This window comes from Oncorhynchus keta, chromosome 1 (assembly GCF_023373465.1).
Source record: "Oncorhynchus keta strain PuntledgeMale-10-30-2019 chromosome 1, Oket_V2, whole genome shotgun sequence".
NCBI classification, from domain to species: Eukaryota; Metazoa; Chordata; class Actinopteri; order Salmoniformes; family Salmonidae; genus Oncorhynchus; species Oncorhynchus keta.
Window position 1 is genome coordinate 16,727,332 of NC_068421.1, and position 20,653 is coordinate 16,747,984.

General features: G+C 47.8%; 1 protein-coding gene across 2 annotated transcripts in view; it reads left to right on the top strand.

Annotated features, from left to right (window-relative positions):
- The first annotated feature begins 6,952 nt into the window (after window positions 1-6,952).
- LOC118394846 (inward rectifier potassium channel 13-like) overlaps window positions 6,953-20,653 on the top strand; it is a 383,815-nt gene continuing 370,114 nt past the window's right edge. Inside the window, exon 1 of one of the 2 annotated variants that reach the window (XM_052510174.1) lies at window positions 6,953-7,104. In XM_052510174.1, coding sequence (XP_052366134.1) covers window positions 7,092-7,104 — 13 coding nt within the window. In that variant the 5' untranslated portion in view covers window positions 6,953-7,091. Of the gene's footprint in view, window positions 7,105-7,542; window positions 8,010-20,653 lie in introns of those variants that run through there. The other variant, XM_052510103.1, reaches the window with a different exon arrangement.

Sequence of the window (20,653 nt, forward strand, 5' to 3'; positions counted from 1 at the left end):
AATGAACACCACCTCTGTTCTTAAACAATGATCAGAAAATCCCACTGGGGTTATCACACTTGATTTACAGACCTGAGATTGATGCTCAAAAACATAAAACCTATCTAACCTGGCCATAGAGATGATGTTCTCTCTCACATGCGCCCAGGTGTACTGCCTTGCTCCTCCATGTTGACTCCGCCAAATATCACACAGTTCATTTGTTACAATGAGGCGTTTTAAAAAGTCCTTGAGGCTATATGAGGTTCTTGGTGATTTATATCTAAATCGCTAACTGTGCAGTTAAAATCCCCAGCAATAAATAAATAATCTTCTTTGTTACATTACTCAATGGTATTTGATAATGTCTCTAAAAAAACATACCCTCTCAACCCTCACCACTGGGGCATTTACATTTATCAGACACATAGTGATGTTTTCATACCTTGCTCTAACTTTTAATAACCTCCCCTCAACTACCTCTTCAACCTCATATGACAAAGGCAAAAACCCTTTTGTGAACAAGATAACCACACCCACACTTTTTGAGTTTTTATGACTACACACCACTGTCCCCCCTTTCCTGTTGCCACATAACTTCATTTTCCAAATTACTATGCGTTTCTTGTAGAAAAATTATATCACTTCCCTTTCCCCTAATTAACTCATACACCATGGCTCTTTTTTAACATCCCTTGCCCCATTTACATTTAAAGAAGAAATCTTAAAACTGCTCATGGATGAAAAAAATATACAGAGGAAGATACAGCCACCACATCTCTTTACAGAGTTAAAACTGCAACTGAACTCTTTCATTTTCTTTAGAATTTACATCACTTATCACTCTCGTGACCACTTTCTTGAGTCTAGCAATTTCAGGGCTTTTCAAACTTCCCCTGTAATTTTTGACATCAGAAACTTTGCTGATTCAATAAACAATTCACGTTCAGGGAAAAAATCAGTTACATTGTAATCCTGCATATATTTCTTCCTTTTGTCAACTTCAGAAATTGACGTATCCTCTCGATCCCATACCTCCCTTCCACCCCATTTATCTCACTATATTGTTGTGACGCGTCAGATGACTCACTCTCGCTATCCTCCCCAGAAGAATACTCCACCATCTCTACAACTTGTTCATCTTCAACTGATTTATCAATCTCTACCTTTCTCTTAGAATTAGACCCTTCACCACCCCTTAAATTCTTCCTTTTACTCCTCGGTATTTTGAAAACATCCGCTTCCTTTTCCGTTAATTCAATCTCCTCTTGACTTCCAATTTCATTTTCCAGCACCACCTCAGCGACGGCAGTCGCAATCTCACCTTCTGTTTCCCCTCCCTCTTTGTTCTGATCTACCATAATTGCCCCCGTATCCACAATGCCTTCCTCTCCTACTTTTCCAACCAAATCTGTCCACCTTTCTCTTCCCCTTAGTATGTTCATCCCTTCGCGGTGGTGCGTTAGTTGCACGCACTAGAGCTACTACCAGGCTCAGCGCGCTCATTCTCGGGACAACTACGCACCAAATGCCCCTCTCTTCCACAGCCAAAGCATTTCATTGATTCAGTAGATGCATAGAATACATAATCAAATCCATCAATCTTAAAGCTAAACGCTAAATTCAGTTAATCTCCTTCCTTTTAAAAATCATATGCACTTGTCTCCTATGAGACACGACATGTTTCAACAACGGAGATTTGCATCCAAAAATAACCTTCTTTATTGTAGATACGATTTGACCATGGCGAGATAACTCTCGCTCCAACACTTCATCTCTAACAAATGGAGGCACGTTAGAAAGCATAACTTTCTTCGCCGGATTCATAAGCGGAAATACCGGCGTCTGTGTCTCCTGCAACACAACACCCCTCTCAACTATCTTATTCACCTTTTCAATTGAATCTAAGAATATCACTACAGCGCTATTCATCCTTGGGGCTGATTTGATGCTATCATACCCAATGATAGCACCCACAGCCAAGCTACATTCTTCCACTGAACACCCGGCCGCAGCAGGAATCTTTACTCCATGCCTCCGACTAAGTTTTCAAACTCTACATTTCCGCAGTGGCCATAGCAACCAGCCCCACCCGCTGGTTGGGCCCTCGCAAAAAACCAACCTCAAAGATCCCACCACCCCTATACGTGCTTAGTGATAGTTTAAACAAGATACCCTTAAAACAACTAAACTAATCAATATATATATATATACATACCAAAACCCGATAGAGTGAAAAGAAATTCCATTCGCTCTCACAATCACTCCTGCTTGATGACTCACTCCCAGCATGCACTCCGACAAGAGAGAGAGAGAGAGAGAGAGAGAGAGAGAGAGAGAGAGAGAGAGAGAGAGAGAGAGAGAGAGAGAGAGAGAGAGAGAGAGAGAGAGAGAGAGAGAGAGAGAGAGAGAGAGAGAGAGAGAGAGAGAGAGAGTTACAGAGAGAGAGAGAGAGAGAGAGAGAGAGAGAGAGAGAGAGAGAGAGAGAGAGAGAGAGAGAGAGAGTTACAGAGAGAGAGAGAGAGAGAGAGAGAGAGAGAGAGAGAGAGAGAGAGAGAGAGAGAGAGAGAGAGTTACAGAGAGAGAGAAGAGCTGATGATGACAGGAGGCCTCTCTCTGGGAGGTGAAGAGGGACAGTGAGTTGGAGGAAAATGTTGTTCTATAATTCAACCTCACCATAAAGACTGAATCTAATCCCCTCAATCCAATCATAGAGGATCGTTTATAAAAACAGCGACAACAAAAAACATTATGTTTCTTTGTGCATTCTGTCTCACTTTCTGAGAAACCAAATTTGTCAATTGTTGCATAGTGACTGCAATCATTAATTCCACAATGAGGTGAATGTCTTCTATTCTCATCCGTGGTCAATTAGCTGGAACGGTGGGATTTGATGCTCTTTTTCTTGATTGTGGCTCTGTCGATTCCTATTCTATTCACTGTTGATTCCTTCTCATGTAGGATGAAGAGTGAGGGGGGATCAATAGAGATGGGAAAGTGGAGTCTTGGTTGATTTCATGCCGGCCTGATTCTGGAGCTGCATCGACTGACTGACTGAACAACTGACTGCAGACCCACTCATGTATATCTGAACTACTGATGAGACAATCAAGACTGTTGGAGGAGATTCTGTTTCACTGGAACGGCAGTCCATTTTTGTTAGAGGAGATTCCACCTCAATAGAGATGGAGCCAGGCCAATAAAAAGATTGTGATTAAGCACAGGACACACAAGGGTTTTACATGTGAAATCAAACCCAGATCCTTTAGGCCTACTTAGGTTTTACATGTGGATTTATAGACATGTTCTCTACTGTTTCCTGTGCCTTTGTCCCAGTTCCTGTTCCCATTAGTAACCAAGTACTCCTGATGTTTAAAACGTGTGAACTATTTCTAGTCTCCCTGCACTGCATGTGTTTCAGTCATACAGTAATGATTGATAATGCTGTGTAGAGTGAATTGTATACACATCCAACCCAGCAGGGTACCAGAAAGAGAGGCTACAATAAGACATAGCTACATGGTGTATTCACACTCTTCTGCACCCGTAATGAATTGTGTTGGCCGTCACAGACTTCCGTGATGTGTTATGGCCGTTTATGGGCTATTCTAATTCTCCGTGTTAGGTGGCCTTGTAAAAGGATATGACATCAACCCAAATGGTTTTGTAAAGGGAGCAAAATAGTCTGCAGACATCTTGTTCTTCTGCAATAGACTCTGAACAGGATGTCCTGGGGGTATCTGACAATGCAGGTTTGGTGGGGTAGTTGACCAACTCTCGTAAACATGCTGAAATATCTCCATAAAATACTGTAATACACTGTAAACTAACAACAATTGCATGATCCATTCCTTACGCTTTATTGCAGGTCATCGAGTCCATAGTTACAGTATCTTTAAGGTGCCGGAAATGAAATTCAGTGTTAAGAGTGACTGCGTTGTAAGAGTCTTAAAACGGAGAGAGCCTCCATATCTGCAGTGATTACTATAGATGGCCCCTTTACATCCTCGCCAACTGGCATGTACTGTACCATAGTGGGACCTTGTATGGAGGGTGGGGTCACTAACATAGTGAAACTAATCATCCAATTGAAAAAGAGATAGCTTGTAAGGGAAAGAGGGTGTGTGTTGGGGGAGGAGGGGGGTGAAGAGGTCAGTAGTGGAAATTGATTGGAGGGCAAGCAATGCCGTTATGGGTTTATTGACATGGCTGTCGTTTACCAGTGAGGGCATTTGTCGCATGCGTGTGTCTCAGGGTAATTCATATTTTTCCACATGTAAATCTGGGACACTCCGTTTAGTATGATACAGTATGTTACATGATCATTTATCTAGTATTACTTGCACATGCAACCTTTGGTTTGCTAGACGGTCGCAGATTACGCCCACCCATCCTCCCGACCAACCACCCCACTTTCGTTGCTGTCTGAAGTAATGGCTCTGAGACCAGGCTGGATTAGGGAGGCTACAGGATCGGTCCCCCATTGGACAGTTGCGCTAAAGTGCGCTAATGTGATTAGCATGAGGTTGTAAGTAACAAGAACATTTCCCAGGACATAGACATATCTGATATGGGCAGAAAGCTTAAATTCTTGTTAATCTAACTGCACTGTTCAATTTACAGTAGCTATTACAGTGAAAGAATACCATGCTATTGTTTGAGAAGGGTGCACATTTACGAACTTGAAAATGTATCACAGGTTTTTCTGATTGCTTAGAAACTATAGGCTATTTTTGCATTACACTACACACTACACACCAACCACAAAACCTTTCACCAAACCAGCAAAACATTATACATCTCTTGCAAAAGCAAATAATTCTTGCAAAACTCTTCAAACTGTTTTAAAAAATCATTTGTTTTTGCAATACACACAAACCATCATTTGAATAAGCACACGAAGCACCAACTACGCACTGATTGTATAAATGAAAAACACTTGTGGTGTTTTCTTTTTCTGTGTGCAGGTCATGGCAGTTTGCATTAAAGTTTTGTCATACATGTAGTAAACACACACACACACACACACACACACACACACACACACACACACACACACACACACACACACACACACACACACACACACACACACACACACACACACAGGTATCCAAATGTGTAAAGTATGGAAGTGTATTCCCAACATAACACACTATCAATAGAAATAAGATCATTTTGTATTACATTTTTTCTCTAAATGTTCTAACACTCCTCAAACAACAAAGTGCAGTAGAAGAAAACTAAAATATTTGTGCTAAAAAAAAGAAAAGAAAAATGTTCCGGGTTGGAGCGGCGGTCGCATCCGCACTTCGGTCCGCAGGTAGTATAACTTTTCATTACATTTCATTACATTTCATTATAGTACAACGGTTTGATTTGTCTAATCTTAGCAATTTCTTCTTAGCTAGCTACATAGCCGTCTTTGTATCAAAGATAATTGCGTAATTATCGTATTTCGTCGTCCTAACGTAGTCTACACTGCTATCTGCCCAGCAGCTAGCCAGCTAGCAAACGTCCACTGTCTACCGAATAGCAGCACTGTAGAAACTATTACACTCAACTGAACGACTTGATTAGTGTAGTGTTAGCTAGCTACATAGTTGTCTTTGCTGTCTTCGTATCCAAGATAATTGTGTAGTTTAGAGTGTGTAGTCTTAGAGTGATTATCTTAATTTACCGAGGTTAGCTAGCCAGCTATTTGTCGTCCTTAACGTAGGAGACACTGCTAGCTAGCCAACAGCTAGCCAACGTCTACCGAATAGAACTTTCGCACTCAACAACCCGGTCGCATTCCGCTTCGCTCCACAGGTAGTATCACATTTTCATTTCATTTCATTACAGCACAACGGTTTGATTTGTTTGATCGTAGCTAGCTACATAGCTAGCTACATAGCCGTCTTTGTATCAAAGATAATTGTGTAGTCTAGAGCGATTTTCTAGGTTAGCTAGCCAGCTATTGTCGTTCTTTTAAGCAACGTAACGTAATCAACACTGCTAGCTAGCCAGCTAGCCCCGAATAGCAGCACTGTAGAAACTATTACACTCAACGGAACGACTTCATTAGTGTAGTGTCAACAACGCAGCCACTGCCAGCTAGCCTACAAAGTCAACAAACGCAGCCACTGCCAGCTAGCCTACTTCAGCAGTACTGTATCATTTAGCGTCTGCTAAATGGCATATATATATATATTTTAATCATTTTAGTCAATAAGATTCTTGCTACGTAAGCTTACCTTTCTGAACATTCGAGACGTGTAGTCCACTTGTCATTCCAATCTCCTTGCATTAGCGTAGCCTCTTCTGTAGCCTGTCAACTATGTGTCTGTCTATCCCTGTTCTCTCCTCTTTGCACAGACCATACAAACGCTCCACACCGCGTGGCCGCGGCCACCTAATCTGGTGGTCCCAGCGCGCACGACCCACGTGGAGTTCCAGGTCTCCGGTAGCCTCTGGAACTGCCGATCTGTGGCCAACAAGGCAGAGTTCATCTCAGCCTATGCCTCCCTCCAGTCCCTCGACTTCTTGGCACTGACGGAAACATGGATCACCACAGATAACACTGCTACTCCTACTGCTCTCTCTTCGTCCGCCCACGTGTTCTCGCACACCCCCGAGAGCTTCTGGTCAGCGGGGTGGTGGCACTGGGATCCTCATCTCTCCCAAGTGGTCATTCTCTCTTTCTCCCTTACCCATCTGTCTATCGCCTCCTTTGAATTCCATGCTGTCACAGTTACCAGCCCTTTCAAGCTTAACATCCTTATCATTTATCGCCCTCCAGGTTCCTCGGAGAGTTCATCAATGAGCTTGATGCCTTGATAAGCTCCTTTCCTGAGGACGGCTCACCTCTCACAGTTCTGGGCGACTTTAACCTCCCACGTCTACCTTTGACTCATTCCTCTCTGCCTCCTTCTTTCCACTTCTCTCCTCTTTTGACCTCACCCTCTCACCTTCCCCCTACTCACAAGGCAGGCAATACGCTCGACCTCATCTTTACTAGATGCTGTTCTTCCACTAACCTCATTGCAACTCCCCTCCAAGTCTCCGACCACTACCTTGTATCCTTTTCCCTCTCGCTCTCATCCAACACTTCCCACACTGCCCCTACTCGGATGGTATCGCGCCGTCCCAACCTTCGCTCTCTCTCCCCCGCTACTCTCTCCTCTTCCATCCTATCATCTCTTCCCTCTGCTCAATCCTTCTCCAACCTATCTCCTGATTCTGCCTCCTCAACCCTCCTCTCCTCCCTTTCTGCATCCTTTGACTCTCTATGTCCCCTATCCTCCAGGCCGGCTCGGTCCTCCCCTCCCGCTCCGTGGCTCGACGACTCATTGCGAGCTCACAGAACAGGGCTCCGGGCAGCCGAGCGGAAATGGAGGAAAACTCGCCTCCCTGCGGACCTGGCATCCTTTCACTCCCTCCTCTCTACATTTTCCTCCTCTGTCTCTGCTGCTAAAGCCACTTTCTACCACTCTAAATTCCAAGCATCTGCCTCTAACCCTAGGAAGCTCTTTGCCACCTTCTCCTCCCTCCTGAATCCTCCTCCCCCTCCCCCTCCTCCTCTCTGCAGATGACTTCGTCAACCATTTTGAAAAGAAGGTCGACGACATCCGATCCTCGTTTGCTAAGTCAAACGACACCGCTGGTTCTGCTCACACTGCCCTACCCTGTGCTCTGACCGCTTTCTCCCCTCTCTCTCCAGATGAAATCTCGCGTCTTGTGACGGCCGGCCGCCCAACAACCTGCCCGCTTGACCCTATCCCCTCCTCTCTTCTCCAGACCATTTCCGGAGACCTTCTCCCTTACCTCACCTCGCTCATCAACTCATCCCTGACCGCTGGCTACGTCCCTTCCGTCTTCAAGAGAGCGAGAGTTGCACCCCTTCTGAAAAAACCTACACTCGATCCCTCCGATGTCAACAACTACAGACCAGTATCCCTTCTTTCTTTTCTCTCCAAAACTCTTGAACGTGCCGTCCTTGGCCAGCTCTCCCGCTATCTCTCTCAGAATGACCTTCTTGATCCAAATCAGTCAGGTTTCAAGACTAGTCATTCAACTGAGACTGCTCTTCTCTGTATCACGGAGGCGCTCCGCACTGCTAAAGCTAACTCTCTCTCCTCTGCTCTCATCCTTCTAGACCTATCGGCTGCCTTCGATACTGTGAACCATCAGATCCTCCTCTCCAACCTCTCCGAGTTGGGCATCTCTGCGCGGCCCACGCTTGGATTGCGTCCTACCTGACAGGTCGCTCCTACCAGGTGGCGTGGCGAGAATCTGTCTCCTCACCACACGCTCTCACCACTGGTGTCCCCAGGGCTCTGTTCTAGGCCCTCTCCTATTCTCGCTATACACCAAGTCACTTGGCTCTGTCATAAACTCACATGGTCTCTCCTATCATTGCTATGCAGATGACACACAATTAATCTTCTCCTTTCCCCTTCTGATGACCAGGTGGCGAATCGCATCTCTGCATGTCTGGCAGACATATCAGTGTGGATGACGGATCACCACCTCAAGCTGAACCTCGGCAAGACGGAGCTGCTCTTCCTCCCGGGGAAGGACTGCCCGTTCCATGATCTCGCCATCACGGTTGACAACTCCATTGTGTCCTCCTCCCAGAGCGCTAAGAACCTTGGCGTGATCCTGGACAACACCCTGTCGTTCTCAACTAACATCAAGGCGGTGGCCCGTTCCTGTAGGTTCATGCTCTACAACATCCGCAGAGTGCGACCCTGCCTCACACAGGAAGTGGCGCAGGTCCTAATCCAGGCACTTGTCATCTCCCGTCTGGATTACTGCAACTCGCTGTTGGCTGGGCTCCCTGCCTGTGCCATTAAACCCCTTCAACTCATCCAGAACGCCGCAGCCGTCTGGTGTTCAACCTTCCCAAGTTCTCTCCGTCACCCCGCTCCTCCGCTCTCTCCACTGGCTTCCAGTTGAAGCTCGCATCCACTACAAGACCATGGTGCTTGCCTACGGAGCTGTGAGGGGAACGGCACCTCAGTACCTCCAGGCTCTGATCAGGCCCTACACCCAAACAAGGGCACTGCGTTCATCCACCTCTGGCCTGCTCGCCTCCCTACCACTGAGGAAGTACAGTTCCCGCTCAGCCCAGTCAAAACTGTTCACTGCTCTGGCCCCCAATGGTGGAACAAACTCCCTCACGACGCCAGGACAGCGGAGTCAATCACCACCTTCCGGAGACAACTGAAACCCCACCTCTTTAAGGAATACCTAGGATAGGATAAAGTAATCCTTCTCACCCCCCCCCCCCTTAAAATATTTAGATGCACTATTGTAAAGTGGCTGTTCCACTGGATGTCATAAGGTGAATGCACCAATTTGTAAGTCGCTCTGGATAAGAGCGTCTGCTAAATGACTTAAATGTAATGTAAATGTATGTTTGATTACATCTCTCCTTCTTTGTGGGTTTGGCTATAAGACTTCACCCACATCACATGTTGTCTTGAGTTAGGCAGCGTGGAAGGTATGGCCTGGAGGGCTGTATCCAGGCCTGGCGTGACCCCTGACCCATGTCTCCACAAGCCTCCTCCATTGCCTGTAGAAGGGGTATGCGATGTTGGGGCTGGCGATCATACACCTTCCAACGCCATGCAGAGAAGATTTCTTCAATAGGATTCAAGAACGGAGAGTATGGGGTGAGATTCAATGCGATGAAAAGTGACCTGTGAACCAATCGCGGACCACAGCAGCCAGGTGGAAACTAACATTGTCCCAGATGATAATGTACCTGGTCTGCTCTGGCCCCTGGTCATTAGGGATTAGTCTGTTATGAAGGGTGTCCAGAAATGCGGTCATGTGTGCAGTGTTGTATGGGCCTAGGATTGCATGATGGTGAAGGACGCCGTTTTGACTAATAGCCTCACACATTGTTGTGTTGCCACCACGTTGTCCCGGGACATTGATGATGGCAAAGTGTCTGATGATATTTCTGCCGTGGCCCCTTGTTTTTGCAAGGTTGAAACCTGCCTGTTCCACATATATTAGCTTATGATGCATCTGTTCTAGCTCCATGACTCTCTGTGTTACGAATCCCTTTTGGCCCGATGGTCTAGGGGGATGGTAATGAGACCCGTAACATAACTCATGCAAATTATTATTGTGACAAAGTAAAAGTGCGCACGAAATAACCACGACAACAGAAATCTACCGTCAAACTCTAGGTTTATTTATAAACACACGGTAATGGGGGAGCAGGAAAAGGGGCTGAGCTGGACCCAAGGAAAGAAACAATAAGTATTCAAAAACACCCCTAAGCTAGACTAGCCTACTTTAACAACAGCTAACTAACTAACCAAAAATACAGTGGGTGGTCCGCCCAGTTCTAACTAGTGTATTTAACAAAGTTCACCTACGGGTAGTGTATGCCCATGGGCGACTTGTCTTAGTTTCCCCCTTTTCCCATCAGCAACAAACAAACACCATAACCAAAAACAATACTCACAGGTGATGACAAAGTGCTATGAAGTGCTTTAAACAAAAGAGAGGTTAAGACACAAAGCGAGAGTGAAACACAGAGACCTACAGACATGGCATTACAGAGAGATTGAGCTGAGCTGAGCTCTAGAACAAACAAATGATGGGGTTTTTAAACCATGGGAAGGAACTGTGATAGGTCAGGAAATAGGAGGAGGTGTGTCTTCTGATTGATGATTGATTGGGGAGTGATGATTTTCACCTGTGAGGGGAGAAGGAGAGAAAGAAACACACACACAGGATACACACAGACACAGGATAACTGTATCCGTAACACTGAAAGAGACAAGACCAAATAATGTAGCACAGTAGGAAAATACAGTGATCAGTCAATATCATGTTGCACCATACACTTCCAGATCCAGTACCAATGACAGGATAGAATAGCTTACCTGCACATATTCATATCTCACTTGTTTTACATGGTCTGAGTTTGTTTTCGAAAGGGACTCTGTACAGTTGCTTCATCCTAATGCTATTGCGTTTCAGTAGACGAGACAGTGCAGAGAGACTCACTCTGTTTCAGTAGACGAAACAGAGTGATTATAAATGCATTGGCTACAAGTGTTAATGGTTTCAGAGATAGTGCTTCAAGAATCACTGTTAGTGTTTAAGCATTCAGAAAACACTATAATAAACAAATTAGGCACATTTGGGCAGACTTGATACATCATTTTGAACATAAATGCAATGGTTCATTGGATCTGTCTAAAACGTTGAACATACAATGCTGCCATCTAGAGGCCAAAATCTAAATTGCGCCTAAGCTGGAATAATACAGTGTGGCCTTTCTCTTGCATTTCAAAGATGAAAAAGGGGAAAAAGGCATGTCTTTTTTCTTTGTATTATCTTTCACCTGATCTAATGTGCTATATTCTCCTACATCCATTTAACATTTCCACAAACTTCAAGTGTTTCCTTTCAAATGGTATCACGAATATGCAAATCCCTGCTTCAGGTCCTGAGCTTCGAGCAGTTAGATTTGAGTATGTCATTTAGGCGGAAAAGTAAAAAAACGGTCAGATTCTTAAGAGGTTAACGTTCCGCAGGTGTGATATTGATAACAGTTGGCCTTATTGATCCCCCTCAGGTTCACATTCCTGTAATATATATACAGTATAGACCACAGGAAGACGAGACACCATATCTACAGTATAGACCACAAGAAGAAGAGACACCACATCTACAGTATAAACCACAGGAAGACGAGACACCATATCTACAGTATAGACCACAGGAAGAAGAGACACCATATCTACAGTATAGACCACAGGAAGACGAGACACCATATCTACAGTATAGACCACAGGAAGAAGAGACACCATATCTACAGTATAGACCACAGGAAGATGAGACACCATATCTACAGTATAGACCACAGGACGAAGAGACACCATATCTACAGTATAGACCACAGGAAGAAGAGACACCATATCTACAGTATAGACCACAGGAAGACGAGACACCATATCTACAGTATAGACCACAGGAAGACGAGACACCATTTCTACAGTATAGACCACAAGAAGAAGAGACACCATATCTACAGTATAGACCACAGGAAGACGAGACACCATATCTACAGTATAGACCACAGGAAGACGAGACACCATATCTACAGTATAGACCACAAGAAGATGAGACACCATATCTACAGTATAGACCACAAGAAGACGAGACACCATATCTACAGTATAGACCACAGGAAGACGAGACACCATATCTACAGTATAGACCACAAGAAGATGAGACACCATATCTACAGTATAGACCACAATAAGACGAGACACCATATCTACAGTATAGACCACAGGAAGAAGAGACACCATATCTACAGTATAGACCACAGGAAGACGAGACACCATATCTACAGTATAGACCACAGGAAGACGAGACACCATATCTACAGTATAGACCACAGGAAGACGAGACACCATATCTACAGTATAGACCACAAGAAGAAGAGACACCATATCTACAGTATAGACCACAGGAAGACGAGACACCATATCTACAGTATAGACCACAGGAAGACGAGACACCATATCTACAGTATAGACCACAAGAAGACGAGACACCATATCTACAGTATAGACCACAGGAAGACGAGACACCATATCTACAGTATAGACCACAGGAAGACGAGACACCATATCTACAGTATAGACCACAAGAAGACGAGACACCATATCTCCAGTATAGACCACAGGAAGACGAGACACCATCTAGAGCAGTAGGATAACTGACAGTATAGACCAGAGGAAGATCAGACAGACACCATACTTCTGAGAGAGGGGGAGATACAGAAGTATGGGGGAGACCACAGGGATAGACAGAGAGAGACACCATATAAAATGAGAGGTTGGGGAGGAAGAGTATAGACCACAGGAAGAAAGGGGGAGAGACACCATATCTACAGTATAGACCACAGGAGAGGGGAGACAGCATATCTACAGTATAGACCAGATAGAAGACGAGACACCATATCTACAGTATAGACCACAGAGAAGACGAGACAGCATATCTACAGGGTATAGACCACAGAGAAGAAAGAGGGAGATACACCATATGGGGAGGAACAGGGTATAGACAGAGAGAGAGAGAAAGGGGAGATACAGAAGGAAGGAAGAAGAGAGGGATATATCAGACAGAGAGACCAGAGAAAGGGGAAATACAGAATGACCACAGGAAGGAAAGAGGGACACCAGAGAGAAAGGGGGAGATATGGAAGGAGAGGCTGGGAGGAAGAGAGGTATAGGCAGACAGAGGGGGAGACAGAAGGAGAGGTTGGGGAGACAGGATAGGCAGACAAAGAGAGAAAGGGGAGATACGGAAGGAGAGGTTGGGGGAGGAAGAGAGGGATATAGACAGAGACAGGAAAGACGAGACACCATAGGTCTGGGGAGGAAGACAGGGATATAGACCACAGAGAAGAGATACAGAATGAGAGGTTCTCCAGGGATATAGACCACAGGAAGACTGGGGAGGAAGACAGGGATATAGACAGCAGTAGGAGAGGCTGGGGAGGAAGAACAGACAGAGAGAGACAGAAAGTATCTGAAGGAGAGGTTGGGGGAGGACACAGGATGGCAGACAGAGAGAGAGAAGGGGAGATACAGTAGGAGAGGTTGGGGGAGGAAGAGGGATATGATCAGACAGAAGAGAGAAAGGGGGATACAGAATGAGAGGTTGGGGAGGAAGAGAGGGATATGGCAGACAAAGAGAAAGGGGGAGATAAGGAGAGAGGCTGGGGGGGAGGGATATGGCAGAAGAGAGAAAGAGGGAGTTGGAAGGAGGAGGGAGGAAGAGGGATATGGCAGACAGAGAGAGAAAGGGGAGATATAAAGGGGATGAGAGGTTGGGGAGGAAGAGAGAGGTTGGGAGGAAGCAGGGATACAGACAGAGAGAGAGAAAGGGAGATACGGAAGGAGAGGTTGGGGAAGAGGTTGGCAGGGAGGAAGGGGAGAGAAGGAGAGGTTGGGGAGGAAGAGAGGGATATGGCAGACAGATAGAAGGAGAGGCTGGGGAGGAAGAGAGGGATATGGCAGACAAAGAGAAAGGGGGAGATACGGAAGGAGAGGTTGGGGAGGAAGAGAGGGATATGGCAGACAGAGAGAGAGAAAGGGGAGATACGGAAGGAGAGGTTGGGGGAGGAAGAGAGGGATATGGCAGACAAAGAGAAAGGGGAGATACATAATGAGAGGTTGGGGAGGGAGGGATACAGAAGGGGAGATACGGAAGGAGAGGTTGGGGAGGAAAGAGGGATATGACAGACAAAGAGAAAGGGGACAGATGAGAGGCTGGGGAGGAGAGGAGAAAGAAAGGGGGAGATACAGAAGGAGAGGTTGGGGAGGAAGAGAGGGATATGGCAGACAGAGAGAGAAGAAAAGGGAGATACAGAAGGAGAGGTTGGGGAGGAAGAGAGGGATATGGCAGACAGAGAGAGAGAAAGGGGGAGATACGGAAGGCAGAGTTGGGGAGGAAGAGAGGGATATGGCAGACAGAAGAGAAAAGGGAGATACAGAAGGAGAGGTTGGGGGAAGAAGAGAGGGATATGTCAGACAGAGAGAGAAAGGGGAGATACAGAAGAGAGGTTGGGGAGGAAAGAGAGGGATATGGCAGACAAAGAGAAAGGGGGAGATACGGAAGGAGAGGTTGGGGAAGAAGAGAGGGATATGGCAGACAAGAGAGAAAGGGGAGATACGGAAGGAGGTTGGGGAGGAAGAGAGGGATATGGCAGAGAGAGAGAGGGAGATAGAAGGAGAGGCTGGGGAGGGATATGGCAGACGGAAGAAAGAGAGGATTGGGGGGGAGAAGAGAGGGATATGGCAGACAGAGAGAGAGAAAGGGGAGATATGGAAGGAGAGGCTGGGGAGGAAAGAGAGGGATATGGCAGGCAGAGAGAGAGAGAAAAGGAGATACAGTAGGAGAGGTTGGGGAGGAAGAGAGGATATGGCAGACAGAGAGAGAGAAAGGGGGAGATATAAAATGAGAGGTTGGGGAGGAAGAGGATTTGGCAGACAGAGAGAGAGAAAGGGGAGATACAAAATGAGAGGTTGGGGGAAGAGGGATATGGCAGACAGAGAGAAAGGGGAGATACATAAGGAGAGGTTGGGGAGGAAGAGAGGGATATGACAGACAGAAGAGAGAAAGGGGAGATACGGAAGGAGAGGCTGGGGAGGAAGAGAGGGATATGACAGACAGACAAAGAGAGGTTAAGGGGAGGGAGGGATATAGACAGAGAGAGAGAGAAAGCTGGGGGAGGAAGGTTGGGGAGGAAGAGGGATATGGCAGACAAAGAGAAAGGGAGATGGGGAAGGAGAGGTTCAGAGGAAGAGAGGGATATGAATAGAGGTTGGGGAGGAAGAGAGAGAGAGACAAAGAGAAAGGGGAGATACGGAAGGAGAGGCTGGGGAGGAAGAGGGATATGACAGACAGAGAGAGAAAGAGGGAAGAAGGGAGGCTGGGGAGGAAGAGAGGGATATGGCAGACAGAGAGAGAAAGGGGAGATACAGAAGGAGAGGTTGGGGAGGAAGAGAGGGATATGTCAGACAGAGAGAGAGAAAGGGGGAGATACAGAATGAGAGGTTGGGGGGAAGAGAGGGATATGGCAGACAAAGAGAAAGGGGGAGATACAGAAGCAGAGGTGGGGAGGAAGAGAGGGATATGGCAGACAGAGAGAGAGAAAGAGGGAGATACAGAAGGAGAGGTTGGGGAGGAAGAGAGGGATATGGCAGACAGGAGAGAGAAAGAGGGGATATGGCAGAGAGAAACGGAAGGAGAGGTTGGGGAAGAGAGGGATATGGCAGACAGAGAGAGAGAAAGTGGGAGATACGGAAGGAGAGGTTGGGGGAACAAGAGAGAAATATGACAGAAGAGAGAGAGAAAGGGAGAGATACAGAATGAGAGGTTGGGGAGGAAGAGAGGGATATGGCAGACAGAGAGAAAGAGATACAGAAGCATAGTTGGGGGAGAAAGAGAGGGATATGGCAGACAGAGAGAGGCTGGGGAGGAAGAAGAGGGATATGGCAGAAAGAAGAGAGAAAGGGGAGATACAGAAGGAAGGTTGGGGAGGGAGAGGATATGGCAGGGAGGAAGAGAGGCTGGGGAGAGGGATATGGCAGACAGAGAGAGAGAAAGGGGGAGATACAGAAGGAGAGGTTGGGGAGGAAGAGAGGGATATGTCAGACAGAGAGAGAGAAGGGGAGATACAGAAGGAGAGGTTGGGGGAGAAGAGAGGGAAGACAAAGAGAAAGGGGGAGATACATAATGAGAGGGGGGAGGAAGAGAGGGATATGGCAGACAGAGAGAGAGAAAAGGGGAGATACAGAAGGAGAGGCTGGGGAGAGAGAGAGAGACAAAGAGGGAGATACAGAAGGAGAGGCTGGGGAGGAAGGAGGGATATGGCAGACAGAGAGGGGGAGATAACGGAAGGAGAGGTTGGGGAGAAAGAGAGGGAGAGAAGAGAGAAAGGGGGAAGGAGAGGTTGGGGGAGGAACAGAGGATATGGCAGACAAAGAGAAAGGGGGATACATAATGAGAGGTTGGGGAGGAAGAGAGGGATATGGCAGACAGAGAGAGAGAAAGGGGGAGATACGGAAGGAGAGGCTGGGGAGGAAGAGAGGGATATGACAGACAAAGAGAAAGGGGGATATAACGAAGGACAGGCTGGGGAGGAAGAGAGGGATATGGGAGACAAAGAGAAAGGGGGAGATAACGAAGGAGAGGTTGGGGAGGAAGAGAGGGATATGGTAGACAGAGAGAGAGAAAGGGGAGATACGGAAGGAGAGGTTGGGGGAGGAACAGAGGGATATGGTAGACAGAGAGAGAGAAAGGGGGAGATACAGAAGCATAGTTGGGGGAGAAAGAGAGGGATATGGCAGACAGAGAGAGAGAAAGGGGAGATACAGAAGGAGAGGTTGGGGAGAAGAAGGGATATGGCAGACAGAGAGAGAAAGGGGAGATACAGAATGAGAGGTTGGGGAGGAAGAGAGGGATATGGCAGACAAAGAGAAAGGGGAGATACGGAAGGAAGGTTGGGGGGGGGGAGGGATATGTCAGACAGGAGAGAGAAAGGGGAGATACAGAATGAGAGGTTGTGGAGGAAGAGAGGGATATGGCAGACAGCAGAGAGAAAGAGGGGAGATACAGAAGGAGAGGCTGGGGAGGAAGAGAGGGATATGGCAGAGAGAGAAAGAGGGAGATACAGAAGGAGAGGGGAAGAGGGATATGCAGACAGAGAGAGAGAAAGGGGAGATACAGAAGGAGAGGTTGGGGAGGAAGAGAGGGATATGGCAGACAGAGAGAGAGAAAGGGGGAGATACAAAGGAGAGGTTAGGGGAGGAAGAGAGGGAAGGACAAGAGAAAGGGGGAGATATAGGGGAGATTGGGAAGGAGAGGTTGGGGAGGAAGAGAGGGATATGGCAGACAGAGAGAGAAAGGGGAGATACAGAAGGAGAGGTTGGGGAGGAAAGAGGGATATGGCAGACAGAGAGAGAGAAAGGGGGAGATACAGAAGGAGAGGTTGGGGAGGAAGAGAGGGATATGGCAGACAGAGAGAGAGAAAGGGGAGATACGGAAGGAGAGGTTGGGGAGGAAGAGAGGATATGCAGACAGAGAGAGAGAAAGGGGGAGATACGGAAGGAGAGGTTGGGGAGGAAGAGAGGGATATGGCAGACAGAGAGAGAAAGGGGAGATACGGAAGGAGAGGTTGGGGAGGAAGAGAGGGATATGGCAGACAAGAGAGAGAGGGAGATACGGAAGAGAGGTGGGGAGGAAAGAGGGATATGGCAGACAGAGAGAGAGAAAGGAGGGAGATACAGAAGGATAGAGGCTGGGGAGGAAGAGAGGGATATGGCAGACAGAGAGAGAAAGGGGGAGATACAGAAGGAGAGGTTGGGGAGGAAGAGAGGGATATGGCAGACAGAGAGAGAAAAGGGGGAGATACGGAAGGAGAGGTTGGGGAGGAAGAGAGGGATATGTAGACAGAGAGAGAAAAAGGGGAGATACAGAAGGAGAGTTGGGGAGAGGAAGAGAGGGATATGGCAGACAGAGAGAAAGGGGGAGATACAGAAGGAGAGGCTGGGGAGGAAGAGAGGGATATGGCAGACAGAGAGAGAGAAAGGGAGATACAGAAGGAGAGGTTGGGGAGGAAGAGAGGGATATGGCAGACAGAGAGAGAAAGGGGAGATACGGAAGGAGAGGTTGGGGGAGGAAGAGAGGGATATGGCAGACAGAGAGAGAGAAAGGGGGAGATACAGAAGAGAGGCTGGGGAGGAAGAGAGGGATATGGCAGACAGAGAGAGAGAAAAGGGGAGATACAGAAGGAGAGGCTGGGGAGGAAGAGAGGGATATGGCAGACAGAGAGAGAGAAAGGGGAGATACAGAAGGAGAGGTTGGGGAGGAAGAGAGGGATATGGCAGACAGAGAGAGAGAAAGGGGGAGATACGGAAGGAGAGGTTGGGGAGGAAGAGAGGGATATGGCAGACAGAGAGAGAGAAAGAGGGGAGATACGGAAGGAGAGGCTGGGGAGGAAGAGAGGGATATGGAGACAGAGAGAGGGGAGATACAGAAGGAGAGGCTGGGGAGGAAAGAGAGGGATATGGCAGACAGAGAGAGAGAAAGGGGAGATACAGAAGGAGAGGTTGGGGAGGAAGAGAGGGATATGGCAGACAGAGAGAGAGAAAGGGGGAGATACAGAAGGAGAGGCTGGGGAGGAAAGAGAGGGATATGGCAGACAGAGAGAGAGAAAGGGGAGATACGGAAGGAGAGGCTGGGGAGGAAGAGAGGGATATGGCAGACAGAGAGAGAGAAAGGGGAGATACAGAAGGAGAGGTGGGGAGGAAAGAGGGATATGGCAGACAGAGAGAGAGAAAGGGGAGATACAGAAGGAGAGGTTGGGGAGGAAGAGAGGGATATGGCAGACAGAGAGAGAGAAAGGGGAGATACAGAAGGAGAGGTTGAGGGGGAAGAGAGGGAGGGATACAAGAGAAGAGACATATGCAGAGAGAAAAAGGGGGAGATACGGAAGGAGAGGTTGGGGAGGAAGAGAGGGATATGGCAGACAGAGAGAGAGAAAGGGGAGATACAGAAGGAGAGGCTGGGGAGGAAGAGAGGGATATGGCAGACAGAGAGAAAAAAGGGAGATTGGAAGGAGAGGCTGGGGAGGTGAGAGGGATATGGCAGACAGAGAGAGAGAAAGGGGGAGATACAGAAGGAGAGGCTGGGGAGGAAGAGAGGGATATGGCAGACAGAGAGAGAGAAAGGGGAGATACGGAAGGAGAGGCTGGGGAGGAAGAGAGGGATATGGCAGACAGAGAGAGAGAAAGAGGGAGATACAGAAGGAGAGGCTGGGGAGGAAGAGAGGGATATGGCAGACAGAGAGAGAGAAAGATACAGAAGGAGAGGTTGGGGGGAAGAGAGGGATATGGCAGAAGAGAGAGAAGGGGGCAGAAGGAGAGGCTGGGGAGGAAGAGAGGGATATGGCAGACAGAGAGAGAGAAGGGGGAGATACGGAAGGAGAGGTTGGGGAGGAAGAGAGGGATATGGCAGACAGAGAGAGAAAGAGGGGAGATAAGAAGAGAGGTTGGGGAGGAAGAGAGGGAGGAAGGAGAGGCTGGGGAGGAAGAGAGGGATATGGCAGACAGAGAGAGAGAAAGGGGAGATACAGAAGGAGAGGCTGGGGAGGAAGAGAGGGATATGGCAGACAGAGAGAGAGAAAGGGGAGATATGGGAAGGAGAGGCTGGGGAGGAAGAGAGGGATATGGCAGACAGAGAGAGAGAAAGGGGGAGATACGGAAGGAGAGGTTGGGAGGAAGAGAGGGAATGGCAGACAGAGAGAGAGAAAGGGGGAGATACAGAAGGAGAGGCTGGGGAGGAAGAGAGGGATATGGCAGACAGAGAGAGAGAAAGAGGGAGATACAGAAGGAGAGGCTGGGGAGGAAGAGAGGGATATGGCAGACAGAGAGAGAAAGGGGGAGATACGGAAGGAGGAGGTTGGGGAGGAAGAGAGGGATATGGCAGACAGAGAGAGAGAAAGAGGGGAGATACGGAAGGAGAGGCTGGGGAGGAAAGAGAGGATATGGCAGACAGAGAGAGAGAAAGAGGGGAGATACAGAAGGAGAGGCTGGGGAGGAAGAGAGGGATATGGCAGACAGAGAGAGAGAAAGGGGGAGATACAGAAGGAGAGGTTGGGGAGGAAAGAGGGATATGGCAGACAGAGAGAGAAAGGGGAGATATGGAAGGAGAGGCTGGGGAGGAAGAGAGGGATATGGCAGAGAGAGAGAGAAAGGGGGAGATACGGAAGGAGAGGCAGAAGGGAGGCTGGGGAGGAAGAGAGGGATATGGCAGACAGAGAGAGAGAAAGGGGGAGATACAGAAGGAGAGGCTGGGGAGGAAGAGAGGGATATGGCAGACAGAGAGAGAGAAAGGGGGAGATACAGAAGGAGAGGTTGGGGAGGAAGAGAGGGATATGGCAGACAGAGAGAGAAAGGGGAGATATGGAAGGAGAGGTTGGGGAGGAAGAGAGGGATATGGCAGACAGAGAGAGAAAGGGGGAGATATGGAAGGAGAGGCTGGGGAGGAAGAGAGGGATATGGCAGACAGAGAGAGAGAAAGGGGAGATACGGAAGGAGAGGCTGGGGAGGAAGAGAGGGATATGGCAGACAGAGAGAGAGAA